Source organism: Phyllostomus discolor, chromosome 12 (assembly GCF_004126475.2).
Source record: "Phyllostomus discolor isolate MPI-MPIP mPhyDis1 chromosome 12, mPhyDis1.pri.v3, whole genome shotgun sequence".
NCBI classification, from domain to species: Eukaryota; Metazoa; Chordata; class Mammalia; order Chiroptera; family Phyllostomidae; genus Phyllostomus; species Phyllostomus discolor.
This window is the reverse complement of record NC_040914.2, coordinates 6,833,552-6,850,501: the sequence shown is the minus strand read 5'-3', so window position 1 is coordinate 6,850,501 and position 16,950 is coordinate 6,833,552. Positions and strand designations below refer to the sequence as shown.

Genomic DNA, 16,950 nt, shown 5'->3' with positions numbered 1-16,950 from the left:
ATGTTAAATCATGTTAAGAGTTTGCCCTCTGAGAAAACTGAAGATTGAAAAGGGTGAGATATTTTATTGCCTTGGGTTGCCTTGATTAAGAATTGTTTTGAAATGGAAGAAATGGGCTTACCCCCAACTGATGGATGGATGGGTCTCATAAAGGGGTGTGCCTTGAGGGAATTTTAATCTTGTTGGGTTCACTCCCCACATTCGTAAATCAGTTGTCAGGGGGTTGCCCTGCGTGAGACCTTTAAGATCTGGGAAGAAAACTAGTATTTTAAGGGAATCTTAGTAAGCTGGCTGATCTGAGTGAAAATACAGGGGCAGAAATCATTTCCACGGAGTGCAATTATAATGGTGCAAAGTTCATTTTTGCAGGCTGTGTTACGGGCTTGTATTGAGGTGGGGAGATTGGGCTAGGTACGCGGACCTGCCTCCTCGGACAGAGATCAGGGGAATCCCTGGTGCCGCGCCTTCTGGGGACTAGGGGCCTTCCCGGCGGGTCTCGTGAGCTGAGTGGCTGCGGGCGGCTTTGGCACGGTTGCAGCCTCCCGCTGGCTCGTGACTCACTCGTAAGGGGCGGGGGAAGGGGGCTTCCTGGAAGCCGTGACGAGGAGGCTCAGCCCGGACGCCCAGGTTCCTCTCCTGTAACCAGGGCTTCTGTCGCCTGTAAACAGAGGCTCGAGGACAACGGGAAAAGGGTGAAAGGGGAGGTGTCTGGAACCCGCCTCCGGGTAGGCTCCAAGTTCTTGGGTTGCTAATAGGACGAAGGCGGCAGGAAAGCGGGAGATGGGGGCCACCCGGAGATCCCCAGAGCCCAGCCTGGCTTCGGCCTCGATCCTGGAGGAGGGATTCCAGTTTCGATTCCCTGGAGATAGGGAGCATTTCCCATCCCTGAGTCAGGCCGACCCCCGCCTCTCTCCCTTGTGCTGAGTCACTGGTCTGAAACCCAGGATGCTTGGGAAAGAGAGACTTTTGAAGAGATTGGAGTGGGTATGGGCAGGACAGACCACCCATCGAAACACAGGCCAGTGGGCCCAGAAGCCAGGGAGGGTCTCTGCCCTTCCTTGCTCAGACCAGGGGTCCGAGTCTCCAGGCCACCTTCACACTCAGACGCATGATAGCGGGCCCCCAATTCCTTCCCTCATCAGACCTAAGTGTCTTGAGACCCCAGCCCCTCTTCCCTCCAATTTAGCAGCCAGCTCCCAGCTCCCATCCCCCCTCCAACCTCGTCTTGCCCTCAGGCGTCCCAGCCCAGGAGGAAGTTAAGGGCTGGGTTCCTCCCCACTCCCCACGTAGCCAGCGGGAAAATCCGTGGCCCAAGAGGCAGCCGGGAATCCCCTCTGGAATGACGGTGGAGAAGGGGATGGCCGGGGTACCCCCTGGGGCACTGGGGGTGGCGCCGGTCCTGGGCGGGCAAGAGGAGGGGGAAGGGGGCGGAAACCAGAGAGGCTAAAAATACAGTGAACACTTCCGGCCTAGGGGGAGGGGAACGGAGAGCAGAGTTTCCAGAAAAACAAGTCGGGACGGGAAACGCGGGGGTGTGAGAGCCAGAGCGAGTGCGAGGGCGAGCAGGGCCGTGTACTCACGGCACGTGTGCCGGGGCCGGGTGTGTGCCTGGCGGGACTGACAGCGTGAGCGGGTGGGGAGGGCGCTGTGCAACTGCAGGGGCCACTGGTGTGTGTGACATTGTGTGAAGTGTGGGTGCTGCAGGTGTGAAGGTGTGTGCCCTAGTGTGACTGGGTGGGACTTGCGGCCTCCTTTCCTTTGTGAGGCTTGTGTCTTCCAATCCCACTTGACATGCCTGTGAATAAATGTGTGAAGTCACTTGGGCCTGTGTGATTGATTAAACTGTTTATTTTAACCACCTTGGGATATGGACGTATGTGCTCAACCCTGTCTTTGAGGCGGCATTCATGAGAATATGTGACTTACATACCCACATAGACGCCTGTGTGTGACTCTGAACCACTGTGAGATCTGGAGTGACTATGTGTCACTCCTCGAGGGAACCTAGTGAGGGTATGACTGACATCTTGTGAGATGAAGATCTGTGCACACCTCAAAGTCGAGTGTGTTAAGTATCTGTGAAATACAGGCAGCTGTGGCTGTGTGCAAAGTCCCTGCTCCCTGCAGCTCAATGTATGTAGTGAATACTGTTGTGTGTCCTTATTTGGGGGGTATCTCTGGGAACATGCTAGATCACTGTCTGGATGCAGTTCCTCTGTGGCCAGTCACAAGGTAGTGAAACTGGTGAACTTTGGTTCCTGACGTCTAGAGCGCACAAGATGGGGAGGGCAGCTGGCGCACATCCCACTTTATGTCGCTGTTCCTTGTGGCCTCTGTGGGTGGACTGACACACACAAGCACACACACTGGCACCTGGGAAACCTTATCTCTCCACAGCCAAGGCTGCTTTTGATACTGCTGAGCTGATAGCAGGTCTGAGTCAGCCTGTGATAGGCAAAGTCTGCGATGGGGTGAGAGATAGCATGTTAGGTGGTAGAGGGTTGTTTATATATTTACATGTTGAATTGTTCCTTTAGTCTGTTTGTGGGTTTATGTTGAGACCCTGGGGACACCATGATTGTAGGATGGTGGGTTATGGTATTCTCTGCTGGGTGGGGTAAGTCCTTGTGTACCATTTTACTGTGTGGTTGTGCATTTCATGTACTTTCCCCGAAGTGTGTGGATGTGTACCAGGCTGTACAATCTCTCCCTCTGGCTTGAAAATCTAATAAAGATCTAAACCAGGGCCCTTCATAACCTGCCTTGCCTTTATCCCAGCCCATTCACTGTGGTCCAGGCCTCCACAGTGTTCTATAAACATACCATTACACTCCTGCCTCAGGGCCTTTGTACTTGCTATCTCTTCTTCCTAGAATGTTCTTTCCCCCAATGTCCACGACTTATTCCAAGTAAGTCTTCTCAGTGAGCTCTTCGTATCTTCCATCAAGGATTTAAAAATTACAAACCTTGCTATCTATTTAACAAATAAATACATGTAGCATCTATTTACAGACAATACCTATGAACCACTACCCAACCTAAGCTCTCAAACTTTGTTTCTTGCATTGTTACAATTATTCCTGAAAATTTTTTCCATTAAAAATTTTCAAATTTTTATCTTTAGATAAAAGGAAAAAGAGGGAGGGATAGAAATATCCATGTGTGAGACACATCAATCGGTTGCTTCCTGTGCACCCCCAGTTGGCCGCCTGACCTGCAACCCAGGCATGTGTCTTGATAGGGAATCAAACTGGCTAGCTTTAGGTTCGCTGGTCATCACTCAATCCACAATCCAGAGTTCATCTTTTTTTTTAATTTTTAATTTTAGAGAGAGGGAGAAATACCAATGTGAGAAACATTTATTGGCAACCTAGGGTATGTACCCTGGCTGGGAATTGAACCTGCAAACTTTTGGTGTCTAGGACAACGCTCCAGTCCAGCCACCTGGCTGGTACTCTCTCCACTTTTGATCCTACTTTTCTGCTCTATTTTTCTTCTTGGAACTTCTGTTTGATATACTGTTGACCTTTGAACTGTGCAGATCCACTTATACATGAGTTTTCCTTATGATTTTAAGTTTATTGTATCTACTGTACCTCACAGGACCAGCTGTACCTCAGTCTTGAGTGTGTATGCGTATGGTGTGACACATCTCCACTAGTACATGTCATGTACCCCACAGCTGGGAACTGGTGGGCAAAGTGTATTAGTGGCTGTACATAGAGAACTGCATCATGTTAGGTGGGAATATGACTTTGTTCTTGTATTTAATATAGAGATGTACATGGGTGCCAAATGAACAGGGGCTAGATTGTATCAGTCAGTTTTACATGTCAACTTGGTGAGGCTACAGTCCCCAGTTACTCAAACACTAATCTAGATGATACTGTTGAAGGTATTTTGTAGATGTGATTAAAGTCCTAATCAGTTCACTTTAAGTAAAGCAACTGACAGCCCCCAGGCTGCATGTGGCCCTGGATGGTTATGAATGGGACCCAAGACAAAATTGTAAATTTACTTAAAACATGATGAGATTTGTGATTATGTGTTGCAAGGTATTTAATGTGTGGCCAAAGACAACTGTTCTTCCAGTGTGGCCCTGAGATGCCAAAAGTTTGGACACCCTTGCCCTAGATGATCTGGGGAGTCAGGCAGGGAAGCTGATTCAGTCAATTAAATAGGCAGATGTGTGGTTTCCCTGAGGAAACTCTACCTGTGAACAGCAGCTTCAGCTAGTGACCCAGAGGCCAGCTTCCTTTCCTTTGGGCCTGTCCTACTTGCCTGATACACACACTCTCACACAGCTGGCCAGTTCCCAGGACTCCAGTGTGGGGACTTAGGCTTTGGGTGGATCACAGGTCTCTATGGTCCTGGGGTTTCCTTGCAGCTGTGGGGTCTATGACAGGAGGCCTCTGGGAGGTGACATGGGAATCAGGACACAGAAGGGGTTGGGTGGGGCGGTCCCCTGGACCAGAATGAGTCACTTGAGCCTTTCACACCCACCAGCTGGGCCTGGGCAGGTAGCCCCACCCTGCACTTGCCCAGGCCTGAAGGCCATGGCTGGGCTCTCCAAAGCTTGCTTTCAGAGAAGTGGGGAGCCTAGTGGGCACTCCCTCCCCAAAGCCCCCTCCCCAAGGTTTGCTTCCTGGAGCTGGGGCCCAGGCGCCTGGGGTTCTTCCCCAGGACTGATGATTCACCCCTTCTGGGGCCTTTTCACTTCTCCTTTGGTGCTAAAAATATAGGGACCCAGGCATCCAGCTGGGCCAGGCTTCACCACCGATTGCACAATACCCCTAGTTTAAGTACTGCTGACGCAGGCCCTGTGTATGGGTGGGGGCCTCAATTGCTCCCCAACCAGGCATGCTGAGATCAGGGCTTAGACCCCTTTACTTCCCCTTTCCTGGGCCAAGGATACTGGGGGATGGGCTGACATGGGACGTGCCTGGGATCTCTGGGTTCGGCTATAGCCCCTGGAAAGCTCCCTCCCCTAGCCTTAGGTATCCCAAGGGTTCTGGCTCTCAGAATCTGGTCTCTTTCATAGACACAGAATCCCAGTGAGGAGTTGGGGCCAGAAGACAGCAAAGGAGACTGAAAGGGAAAGAGAGTCAGAGACAGGGAGACATAGGACCACAAAGGCAGAGAGACATATGGACAAAAAGAGACTGAACGAGAGAGTCAACAGACAAGCAGCAGAGACACACAAGGAAACAGCTAGAAAAGGTGCTGAGACAGAGACCATGCCCATCAGGCAGAATCAGGTAAGGATGGAGGGAGAGGGGCCTAGTTAGGGCTTCATACCCAGTGCAGGTAGTATGTGTCCCAGAAAGAGGTCCTCCACAGGCACAGTCCAAAGTTCACCCTCCCTAGAGAGGAGAGCAGGCAGTCAGAGCTGCTCCCTCTACCCACTTCCCGATGTGCTCCCTGTTGGCCTCTGCTGCCCCCTGCTGGCTGCCACCCAAGAGCTCAGGCCAAAAGAAAAGCCAGAGACAAAGTTGCTTTGAGGTTACTTTTCATTCCCTCCCAGTCCCTCTCCCCCACAGCCTGCCCACCTCCTAGCCCGCTCCCCTCCCAGCCCTGCCACCTCACAGGGCGCCCCCAGGGCCTGTAGGTGGTGCAGGAGTCTTCCCCGTGACCTTGTTGGCACAGTCCAGTAGAGCGGTGTGAATGTCCTTGGCACAGGCAATCTGGGCTTTGATGAGCGCCAGGTATTGAGGGTAGGGCTGACTGTCAGGCTGTACTGCATCCGGTTTGGTGGCTGTGGGCACCAGCAGGGGAGAGTGCTTGGCACTGTCGCAACTCTGTGACAGGCACTCATGTGCCAGGCGCTGTAAACAGGCAGGCAAGGTACAGCATCAGTCTCACTCTGCCCCAACTCTGCCCCAAGGGCCAGCCTAAGGTAACCTGCCTGGTCTCTGGACTCCTTCTATGTACTTAATCTACCCAAGCCTTAAATACAGCAATTCCCATGCCCACCTCCTCCTCTTACTCTCATGCCCTCTTAGAGCTGTCTCATTCCCACATACCAATCAGAGCCCACCTCAGTACTGATGACAGAACAGGTGTGTCTCCAGACTTCCCTGGAATCCAGAGCTTTCACACTCTCCCCCAAACTGATCCCCATCCTAGGTATCTGTCTAAGGGATGGCCCTGTCATTCTGACTAGAGCCCTGGGCCTCATCCTGGAAGCTCCTCCTACAGCAACCTGTCAGTTTCATGGTCTCTCCCATCTGCTTTTTCCCCACTTCCTCAGAGCCCGTACCCACTGAATCCTGTCATGGCTGTCTCCTTTAATTCCCAGCCTCTACTCCTGGCCCCTTTAACTTATCCTTCATTTGGAAGCCAAAGGAATATTTTTTAGAAAGCAATGGGGTCCATATTCTTCCCTGCTTGAAACCATGGATGGCTTCCCAGCCCCTTCAGGGCTTATTAAAAAATTCAGCAACTCTGCAGCAACAACCCCTCCTTCCTTCCTTCAGACCATACTTTTCTTTCTTTTCTCCTAAATGCTAAAGGATCCCCATGAGACTTGCAAACAGGGGAGCAGTGGGCTTTAAAGAGTCTCCTTTTGGCCCTGGTTGGTGTGGCTCAGTGAATTGAGCACCGGCCTGTGAACCAAAGGGTCCAGTTCAATTCCCAATCAGGGCACATGCCTGGGTTGTGGGCCAGGTCCCCAGTAGGGTTTGAGTGAGAGGCAACCACACATGGATGTTTCTCTCACTCTTTTTTTCCCTCCCTTCCCCTCTAAAAATAAATAAATAGAACCTTAAAAAAAAACAAACAAACAAAGCAAGAGTCTCCTTTTGCCTCTATCTTCCTTCCTGAGTCTAGGCAGCCCAGTCTAGGCTTCCTCTCGCTGCTGTGATCTTGCCTCTTTTATTCTAAGCCCTTCCTTTGTTTTTGCTCTAATAAATCTTGCCACTAGTACTTAAAAAAAAAAAATTCAACAAGCTCCAATGGCAAGTACACCCCAGCCAGACTGTATTCCATGACATCCCTAAAGGGAACTTAAAGCAGCTGTTTCTTTGGGTTGGAATACCTTTCCACCACTACCAGGCTTCTCAAACTCCAACTTTTCCTTCAAAACCTGGTTCAAAATAATGATGACAATGACAATACAATGAAAACAATGGGGACAATTATGATACTACAGGAAATGTTTGCTATGTGCTTTGTACCGTATTAAATACTTTACATGCATGAACTTGCTGAGTCGTTCCTGAAAACCCATTTTTCCAAGAGAGGAACCCAAGGCTCAGAGGTAGAGGTTGCTGGTCCATTTGATATCAGATGCTGTGCTCTTAACCACTTGCTCTCTTCTCCCTCTTCCATTTTTGTTATTGCCGCAACTCCAATGTGCTCTCTACCAATACTGTTTCCTGGGCCATTCTCTCCCTAGAACCACTGTAGGTAAGGTCAGATGCCTTCTTTGGGCTTCCACAGCTCCTTGAGCTTCCCTCATTTTAATGTTGACTTCTCCAACTGCCCCCACCCCCAGCTGAGCCCTGACCTCTGAGGCCTGGGCTTCTCCCACCACAGCTCTTAGTACTCTGAGCCATACTTGTTGGGGAATGTATATCACCCCACTGAACTGGAAGCTCTGTGAGGGCAAAGATCAGGACATCACTGTGTCCCCATCATCAGCTGAAGCACAGGTCTGGCCCACAGGAGGTGCTCATGTGTGTTGACTGACTGACTGAGGATTCCTGAAGACCCAAGGAAATGAATCACGGTTGTGGTCACCCAGTGTTTAGGAGGCCTCTTACCAAGCAGAGCTCCAGCTGGTCACAGAGGGCATAGAACTCCTCCAGACATTTGTCAAAGCGTTGTATGGGTCCGTCACTGCTTTTTCTATAGACCAGGAGAAGGAGACTGAGGAATGGATTTCCAATCTCTGGTACATCAATGTCTACCCAGCCAAGTATCTATCAGGAAACCAGGTAAAGGCCCAGGAGCCCTGAGACAGGGACCAGGTAGGGGATTGGTAGTTGTAGAAGAGGCAGAAAGGACAAGGCTGGTAGCTAAAGAACCAGGATTGAAAACAGGAGGGTAGGTGGGTGGGGCTTGGGGGATGAGTTTTGAAGAATAGGGTGGACACAGGAGGACATCCTGGGAAATGGGACTACACTCACTGTCCGTTGTCAATGTTAGTGTTCTGAACCAAGTTCTGGGCTGCAACCTTCATCAAAGTCTAGTTAAAAAAAAATGCAGGAAGTGGAGAAACAGAAGAAGACACTTTTGGTAGTCTACATTCTTCCTTAAGATTCAATAAATTTCTGGCCTCATCTTCACCTGACACTCTTCAAAAAGGGCTGAAATAATTTTAGGACTGTATAAATGTAACTGCTCCTTAACTGTTAAGGAGTTGAAATTACATTCAGCCCCTTGAAGGCAACCGCGAGGCTGATATGGCACCAGATGAAAATGAGTTTGACACCCCTGCTCTATAGCAATAACCATTCGTATTTTTCCAGCGGCCCGCTCTCACTTGGGGTTCCCGCCAATGACTTCCAGACATACCTTCGAAGCCTCTCCCACCCACCAAATCACTAGCAGAATCTCTCTGTACAAGCAGTTCTTGCCTCAGGCTTTAACAAGAGAGCGGTTTCTCTTTTAAACTCCCTTCCAGTCGAGTTCCGGCCAATCCCAGGCTCAACATCCGCGCTGTTCCCACGAAGACCAAGTCTAACTCTTTTTCCCTGCCTAAGGCTTCTTTTGCTCCCTCCCTGCCTAAGCATCCCCTCCGCCTGCCCACTTTTGAGAACCGAAGAACCAAATCCCGCTACTTTCCAGAAGGTCCCGGAGAATCACCTGAAGACTCTCCTTCAGCTGTGGGATAAGCATCTTATAGCGTTGCACAGGGTCGAAGTCCTGTTGCTGTTGCTGCAAAAGCCCACTCTGGGCAGACCCCACAAGTTGTGTCGGTGGTTGCGGCTGCTGCTGGGTACCCGGGCCACCAGCCGAACCTGGTCCCGACACACCAGCAGCGGAAGAAGCCGCAGAAACTTGCTGCTGGGACGCAGCCATCTTTCTCACGTAGTACGCCGGAAGTGCGTTAACAACTGCGTCTCTCCAGATTTCTTTTCAGCGTCTTCAGCTTTAGGTAGCGCCACTCAAACGATTCAGCCAATGGGAGGAAAGAAGGCCCCGGACTCTCCAAAACGATTCTCGAATCCGGTGTCCGGACTGAAACCTATTTACCAATCACAAAAGGCTTTTCTCTAGCTCCGCCCCTTCTAACAGTCCCTGGCCAATCCGGGTGTGAGTTTAACTCGAACTCCATTTCCCAGAAGGCCTCGCGGCCAGAGGGGACTAGTTCAGGCTTCTCAGTCCTTCCGGCAGTTGGTAGGTCCGCAGCTGAAAATAAGCGGCTGCGGGTTTACTTGAGCCTTCACTGTAATTCTCGTTAGCCCACCTCTTTCCGACGCTAACCCGACCCGGACAGGGGCGCCAACCCGAGCGCTGCCTCGGAGTGGTGTCCGTTGAAGTCGGCACGCCTCACCTTGTCTCCCCGCAGCTCAGTCGCGGCCCAGTTCGGACCTCCGTCGTCGCCTCGTCGCCATGGCGCCCACCATCCAGACCCAGGCCCAGCGGGAAGATGGTCACAGGTAGACTTCACCGCTTTGCTCTATCGTTTATCCAAGTTTCGGCGAGGCGGAGGGTCGGGCTCAGGTATCCACCTAGAATGTCACTAGACCCCTGGGTCTTTCTTCCCGTGACGTCGTGGAGCGCTCACCTTTGATGGAGAGGGGTTCCTTCAGAGATGGGGTGTTACCCCCTTCTCCCCGCCACGGAATTCGGAAATTAAGCTCTTGAAGATTTTATTTAGAAGGGATTAAGCTCTTATGTCTCCAGTCAAGGGTCTGGACATCCTTTTCCCAAAAACAATTAAGTACGTGGTTATTTTTATTAAGCACTTGAAGACACCCCCTTGAAAAGGGACTGAGTACTTGGCTTCATTCATTTAAGCAGTTGGGGACACTTTTCTCTAAAATGAATTAATTGGTTCCCTCTATTAAAGCACTTGAAGCACCCATGCTAAAAGAAATTACCCTTTAAAAACTTGAAGGCGCCTTTTCTGTCAATCTCGTCTTCTCCATTTTTCTACTAATGCCTCTCTCTCTCACCTACCAGGCCCAATTCCCACCGGACTCTGCCCGAGAGGTGAGCCCCATTATGTTTTCTTTTGCCCCCAATTATGTTCTCATAAGAGGGGTGGGCCAATGAGGGCTGGAAGCAGAGGTGGGCAGCAGGCCCCGGCCCCCCCCCCCCCGCCCCCAATATATCAGCGGTTTTTATTCTTTCCCAAAACTCCCACCCTCCTTTGGCAAATACTAGCTTGTTCTCTACCTGTGGGTCTTTTTCTGTTTTATTCATTTTTTTCTACATGTAAGTAGAATCATGTTGCATGTTTCTGACATATTTCACTAAGCGTAATGCCCTCTAGGTCCACCCGTGTTGTCCCAAATGGCAAAATTCTATTCTTTTTATTTGCTGAATAATACCCCATTATATATATATACACCAGATTTTCTTTATCCATTATCTGTTGATGGACATCTAGGTTGCTAACGTATCTTGGCTGTTACTAGTAATGCTGCAAATGAACATGCGGTGCATATATTGTTTCCAAATAGGGTTTTGGTTTTCTTCCAATACCTAAAAGTGGAATTGCTGGATTATATGGCAGACCTATTTTTAATTTTTTGAGGAATCTCTGTACTGTTTTCCATAGTGGCTGCACTAATTTAGCATCCCACCAATAGTGTATGGAGAGTTCCCTTTTCTCTATCTCCTCACCAGCACTTATTTGTTCATTCTGGCAAGTGTGTGGTGGTATCTCTTTGTGGCTTTAATTTGCATTTACTTGATGATGTGGAGCATCTTTTCATGTCTGTTGGCCATCTGTTTGTTCTTTTTGGAGAAACATCTATTCAGGTCCTCTGCCTATTTTTAAGTTGGATTTGCGTGTGTATGTGTGTGTTAAGGTGTATGCATTCCTTATAAATTTTGGATATTAACCACTTAACAAGATGTATCATTTGCCAATATCTTCTCCCATTCAGGTTATTTTTTCGTTTCATTGATGGTTTCCTTAATGGTGCAATTTTTTTTTCATTTGATGTAGTCTCATTTATTTTTTATTTTGTTGTTGTCCTTGCCTAGAGAGAGGTATTCAAAAAGATATTGCTAAAAATGATGTCAAAGACTTTACTGCCTATGTTTTTTTTTCTAGGAGTTTTATGGTTTCATGATTAAGTTTTTAATCCATTTTGAGTTTATTTTTGTATATGGTATAAGAAAGTGGTCCAATTGCATTTTTTTCATGTATCTGTCCAATTTTCCCAACACAACTTATTTAAGAGACGATATTGACTTTATTGTATATTCTTGCCTTCTTTGTCATAGATTAATTGACAACATAAGTATTTATTTCTGGGCTCTTTATTTTTTATTTTATATATATTTTTAATTTTAATTGTTGTTGCAGTACAATTTTCTGTCTTTTACTCCCAGTCCAGCCCACCCACCCAACCCTCCCCTCCTCCCTCCCATTTCCACCTGCCCCTAGTTTTTTACCCGTGTGTCCTTTATACTTGTTCCTTGGGCTCTTTATTTTCTACCATTAATCTATGTTTTTATGCCAGTACCATATTGTTTCGATTATTTTAACTTTATAGCATAGTATATCAGGGAGTATGAGACCTCCCGCTTTGTTCTTTCTCAATTTATATTGGTGTTTTTAATACGGATTGCATTCTGTACATTACTTTAGGTAAAGGACATTTTAACAATATTAATCCTTTCAGTCCATGTGCAAGGTGTATCTTCCATTTATTCACATCTTCAGTGTTTTATAGTTTTCTGAGTACAGGTCCTTCACTACTTTGGTTAAATTTATTCCTTCATATTTTATGCTTTTTGATGCAATCAAAACATTTATAAATATTGTATAGAAAGACAACAGATTTCTGTCTATCTGTATCCTGCAACCTTACAAAAATTAGAATTTATTTATTCTAATTTTGGGGGGGTGGATTCTTTAGGGTTTTCTACATATAGTATTATGTCATCTGCAAATGAGTTTTACGTCTTTTTGATTTGGATGCCTTTATTTCTTATTCTTGTCTGGTTGCTGTGGCTAGGACTTCCAATACTATGGTAATGGGCATCCTTGTCTTGTTCCTGATCTTAGAGGAAAAGCTTTGTTTTTGACCATTGAGTGTATTAGCTGTGGGTTTGTCACATATATACATTATGTTGATGTTTTCTCTATATGTACTTTGTTGAGACTTTTTTATCATAAAGTGATGCTGAATTTTAGCAAATGCTTTCTCTGCTTCTATTGAGGTGATTGTACGCCCCCAAATGGGGACCTGGCCTGCAACCCAGGCATATGCCCTGACTTGAATTGAACTGGTATCCTTTCAGTCTACAGGCCAACGCTCAATCCACTGAGCCACACCAGCCAGGGCTGTGGGTTTTGTGTTTTGTTTTTTTTTTACACTTTTTAATAAAGTCTATTTTGATAATTATTGCTACTCTAGTTTTCTTTCTGTTTCTAGTTGCATGGGGTATCTTGTTATTATTTTCCAAATACAAGCAAAAGTTTATTTAGAAAGTCACAGAAATAGAAGTGTGGTGTGGAAGTGAGCCAGCTAGGCTTTGTGGACTCAGGAAGCAAGTCAGACACACCAAAAAGGGAGTCCTTTAAGCTTAGAAGAAAGGAAAACTATGTTCCTTGAGGGGAAAAAAAGGGTAAGGAAGGGGTGGGGGGAGAGGGCAAGAAGCAGCAGGTGGGGAAAGGCACAGGCATACTCAAGGGCTAGAAAGGGGGGATGTTTTTTCCATTCTTTCACTTTGTATGTTTTTCAATTATAAGTATGTACTTACTGCCATTTTGTTCATTGTTCTTTGGTTGTTTTTTTTATAGTTCTCTGTTCCTTCTCTTGAGGTTTGGTTTTCTTTAGTTTTACTGGTTTTTGGTTAACATGAAGTTTATGGGTATCATTAGTCTGTTTTCAAGCTGATTGACATTTCAGTTCAAATATATTTTATAAGAACTACATTTTTACTTCTCCCTCCACATTTTGTTATTGATATGTCTGCTCTCTACATATTGTAGTTTGAGAGTTGAATTTGATACTTTCTTTTGACCTTCATAGTAGCTTTTTAAATGAGCTGTTGTGTTCCCAGATCTGGAGTGGTCTGCCGAGTTAAGTACTGCAATAGCCTCCCTGACATCCCCTTCGACCCCAAGTTCATTACCTACCCCTTCGACCAGAACAGGTGAGACTAAGGTTGTAAATGGGAAACAACTGAGGGTGGGGACCTCTTCTTTTGTTGATTGCTCTCTCCTCAGGGCCTAGAACAGTACTGAGCACATACTGTAGTAGTAGATGCCTGATATACTTGTTGATGAGCAAGCAGTGTCCAAGTCTCTTCCCAATGGGAGAGCCAGCCTTCAGACTCCAACATGGGGGACATTCCACTCTGAGTTCCTCCCAATAGAAGTTTAGCATCTATGAAGCAGGGATTTGAGTGTTAAAGCTGAATCAGGAAATCATAATGGGTATGTTTCCCTACCCAGGTTTGTCCAGTACAAAGCAACTTCCTTGGAAAAACAGCATAAACATGATCTCCTGACTGAGCCAGACCTGGGGGTCACCATTGACCTCATCAACCCTGACACCTACCGCATTGACCCCAACGGTATGTAGGAAGGCAGGGAGGGCCTGCTTTAGGCTAGCAAAGGTCAGGCCTGGGTCTCCATCATGGTCTTCTTGCTTCCTTGCTCTCTTCCAGTACTCTTAGACCCAGCTGATGAGAAGCTTCTGGAAGAGGAGATTCAGGCCCCCACAAGCTCCAAGAGGTGAGGGAGTGCTGAGAGGGGACTGGGGACTGGCTCTAATGGAGGGAAGGTGGTGGTGTCCTGAAGTGCCTGATCCTCTAACCTAGGTCTCAGCAGCATGCAAAGGTGGTGCCGTGGATGCGGAAGACAGAGTATATCTCCACGGAGTTCAACCGTTACGGCATCTCTAATGAGAAGCCTGAGGTCAAGTAAGTTGCAGGTATGGAGGGAAGGTAGAAATTTTGGGTGGGTCCAGTGTCCCCTAAAGTCTTCTCTCTTCACCCATAGGATTGGGGTTTCTGTGAAACAACAGTTTACAGAGGAGGAAATTTACAAAGACAGGGATAGCCAGATTACGGCCATCGAGAAGACTTTTGAGGATGCCCAGAAATCGGTAATTGAGGACCAAGATGGGGAGAGGAAGAAAAAGGAGTTGGCTCTAGAGCTCTTTATCCTCCTCCTTATCCTGTTTTTGTCCCTACCAGATCTCCCAGCATTATAGCAAGCCCCGAGTGACACCAGTGGAGGTCATGCCTGTCTTCCCAGACTTTAAGGTCAGATCTGGGACAGGAGACAGAGGGGGATAGCCTGGCATCTCTGCCCATCTCACTCCTAACTCTGATGCCCTCCACCCCCCAGATGTGGATTAATCCATGCGCTCAGGTAATCTTTGACTCAGACCCGGCCCCCAAGGACACCAGTGGTGCAGCTGCATTGGAGATGATGTCTCAGGCCATGATCAGGTAAGTGGCCCTGCTTTCAACCTTGGCATGTTCCTCTTTGCCCTTTGTCCTCATTTATCACTGCTCCTCCTCTTCTGCCAACCAGGGGTATGATGGATGAGGAAGGGAACCAGTTTGTGGCCTACTTTCTGCCTGTGGAAGAGACATTGAAGAAACGAAAGCGGGACCAGGAAGAGGAGATGGACTATGCACCAGATGATGTGTACGTGGGTTGGGATTAGGTTTTGGAGATTGAAAAGTGTGTCTCCCTTTTTCCCTCATTAGGGAATAAATGGGGCTGACCTGTTCCCCTCATCAGGGAATAAGTGGGGCTGACCCTGTTCCCCTCATCCTCAGGTATGACTACAAGATTGCTCGTGAATACAACTGGAATGTGAAGAACAAGGCTAGTAAGGGTTATGAGGAAAACTACTTCTTCATCTTCCGAGAGGGTGATGGAGTTTACTACAATGAGCTGGAGACCAGGTACTCAGTCGACATTCCTACCTCAGATTAGTCTGGGTCTATGCTTCAGGGTCAAGACCCTGGGATATACCACCTTGGAGGTCATTTGGCACATGCATTTGTAAGCAAGAGCAGCAGAAGCCTGCTTATGAATGTGGGCTATACCTGTTTCTAACACAAGAACCCACAGAGAAGGTCTTTATGTAATGCTGGAGAAATTTAGACCTTTTGTGTAGACAGCCAAAGCTGCTTGATATTAAGAGACTTCATGAGAAAATAAACATAACCAAAGTACAGGATTACACATAAAGTTAGCATGTTTTAAATGAAATGCTGGGTAACCCAAGTGCAAAAATGTGATCCTAAAAACTCCTCCCTGATGGCTAAAATTTTCCTGTTGGCTGGGGCCTTTGGTGTAAAGGTTGGGGGGTGGGGGAGACCTCGAATTTCTTTTTAAAGCAGGAATTACAAATTCTGATCGTGGAAGCCAGGCAGGAAATGTGAAAGGCAGCACAGTGGGCTGGTGGGACATGGGTGACCTAGAACTGTTGGCATCCTCCTAGGGACACTACAACCCAGCCCAGCGAAGGACTCCAACCCCAAAAGGCCCAGTGGGGCCATAGATTTGTATTTTCCCAAACCAGAAATCTAGGTTCTGTGTTTTTAACTGTTGGTAACTAATTCACATTAAAATCTATAAACACAGGCAACCAAACTGCTATATTGAGAACTATTACCCTTCCCCTCCCCTGCCTCAAATCAGAGTTATTCTCCCTTATTCAGTCTGTATTTATTCTGGTCTGTTCTGGGCTAAGCATTAGTGAGTAACTTGAAACCAAGTCAAACCAGGTCCCCCACTGGGGGGGTCTTTAACTGTGTCTTCCACACCCCTCCCCCAACTTGTCCACTGCAGGGTCCGCCTGAGTAAGCGCAGGGCCAAGGCTGGGGTTCAGTCTGGTACCAATGCCCTGCTTGTGGTCAAGCACCGGGACATGAATGAGAAGGAATTAGAAGCCCAGGTAATAAGCACCACTGGCTCAGGGCACCCATGGGGAGTGTGGTGGTGGGTGAAGAGGGACACAGAAACCTGATATAATACCTGCTCTTCCCCTAAACCCTGCTGCTTGCCAGGAGGCACGGAAGGCCCAGCTGGAGAATCACGAACCCGAGGAGGAAGAGGAGGAGGAAATGGAGACAGAAGAGAAAGAAGCTGGGGGCTCAGGTAAAAGCTGTATAGATGAAACCCTGGGAGCCCTGGGAGGGTGGGAAACTGGGTCTCACTTCCTTTTGTTTTCCTCACAGATGAGGAGCAAGAGAAGGGGAGCAGCAGTGAGAAAGAAGGCAGTGAAGATGAGCGCTCAGGCAGTGAGAGTGAACGGGAAGACGGTGACAGGGATGAGGCGAGTGACAAGAGTGGTAGCGGCGAGGATGAGAGCAGTGAGGATGAGGCCCGAGCTGCCCGGGACAAAGAGGAAATCTTTGGCAGTGATGCGGATTCAGAGGATGCAGATTCTGATGATGAGGACAGAGGACAAGTCCATGGCAGTGACAATGAATCAGAAAGTGGCAGCGATGGGGGTGGTCAGCGGAGCCGCAGCCCAAGTCCCAGCCCGAGCCGCAGCCCCAGCCCAAGCCGCAGCGCCAGTCCCTTCCCCAGTGGCAGTGAACGATCAGCCCAGGAGGATGGCAGTGAAGCTGCAGCTTCTGATTCCAGTGAAGCAGACAGTGACAGTGACTGAGTCCTTTCAGGGCTGGCACGGACATATTATAGGCAGAAAGGTACTTTCCTGTGTTCTCTTTGCGAGCCTTTCACTTCACTTCCCTCTCCTGTTCCAAACCTTTCCTGTTAATAAAGCCAGTTTCTCTATTTCCCTTCACAGGCCTTATGATCTCATTCTGGCTACATCTCCCCCC

The 16,950-nt window shown here is 48.0% G+C and overlaps 3 protein-coding genes and 1 long non-coding RNA gene across 7 annotated transcripts in view; 1 reads left to right on the top strand and 3 right to left on the bottom strand.

Moving 5' to 3' along the window:
- Positions 1-3,766: 3,766 nt before the first annotated feature.
- Positions 3,767-10,101, bottom strand: MED29 (mediator complex subunit 29). Of its 2 annotated transcripts, none has more exons than XM_028529594.2 (4): positions 8,809-10,101; positions 8,130-8,188; positions 7,764-7,848; positions 3,767-5,825 (listed from the first exon to the last, which is right to left on the bottom strand). In XM_028529594.2, exons 1-4 carry the CDS (start codon positions 9,022-9,024, stop codon positions 5,583-5,585), a joined length of 603 nt encoding a protein of 200 aa, XP_028385395.1. In that variant the 5' UTR covers positions 9,025-10,101; the 3' UTR covers positions 3,767-5,582. The 2 variants fall into 2 exon arrangements, with proteins under 2 accessions (XP_028385395.1, XP_035867715.1); XM_036011822.1 differs by having other exon boundaries at positions 3,767-5,755; positions 8,809-9,104.
- PAF1 (PAF1 homolog, Paf1/RNA polymerase II complex component) lies at positions 9,288-16,915 on the top strand. Of its 2 annotated transcripts, XM_028529592.2 has the most exons (14): positions 9,288-9,605; positions 10,132-10,161; positions 13,195-13,287; positions 13,589-13,710; positions 13,804-13,870; positions 13,957-14,058; positions 14,138-14,243; positions 14,335-14,403; positions 14,489-14,592; positions 14,678-14,794; positions 14,929-15,057; positions 15,950-16,055; positions 16,168-16,258; positions 16,339-16,915. In XM_028529592.2, the coding sequence occupies exons 1-14, from the start codon at positions 9,559-9,561 to the stop codon at positions 16,773-16,775; spliced, it is 1,620 nt and encodes a 539-aa protein (XP_028385393.1). In that variant the 5' UTR covers positions 9,288-9,558; the 3' UTR covers positions 16,776-16,915. The 2 variants fall into 2 exon arrangements, with proteins under 2 accessions (XP_028385393.1, XP_035867713.1); XM_036011820.1 differs by lacking the exon at positions 10,132-10,161 and having other exon boundaries at positions 9,469-9,605; positions 16,339-16,775.
- SAMD4B (sterile alpha motif domain containing 4B) overlaps positions 13,022-16,950 on the bottom strand; it is a 42,946-nt gene continuing 39,017 nt past the window's right edge. For both annotated transcript variants that reach the window (XM_036011818.1, XM_036011819.1), the window contains exon 13: positions 13,022-13,520. In XM_036011818.1, coding sequence (XP_035867711.1) covers positions 13,357-13,520 — 164 coding nt within the window. In that variant the 3' untranslated portion in view covers positions 13,022-13,356. The remainder of the gene's footprint in view (positions 13,521-16,950) is intronic.
- Positions 14,328-15,017, bottom strand: LOC118497476. The gene is made up of 2 exons (XR_004899999.1): positions 14,909-15,017; positions 14,328-14,874 (listed from the first exon to the last, which is right to left on the bottom strand). It is a non-coding gene; the product is annotated as an uncharacterized LOC118497476 (long non-coding RNA).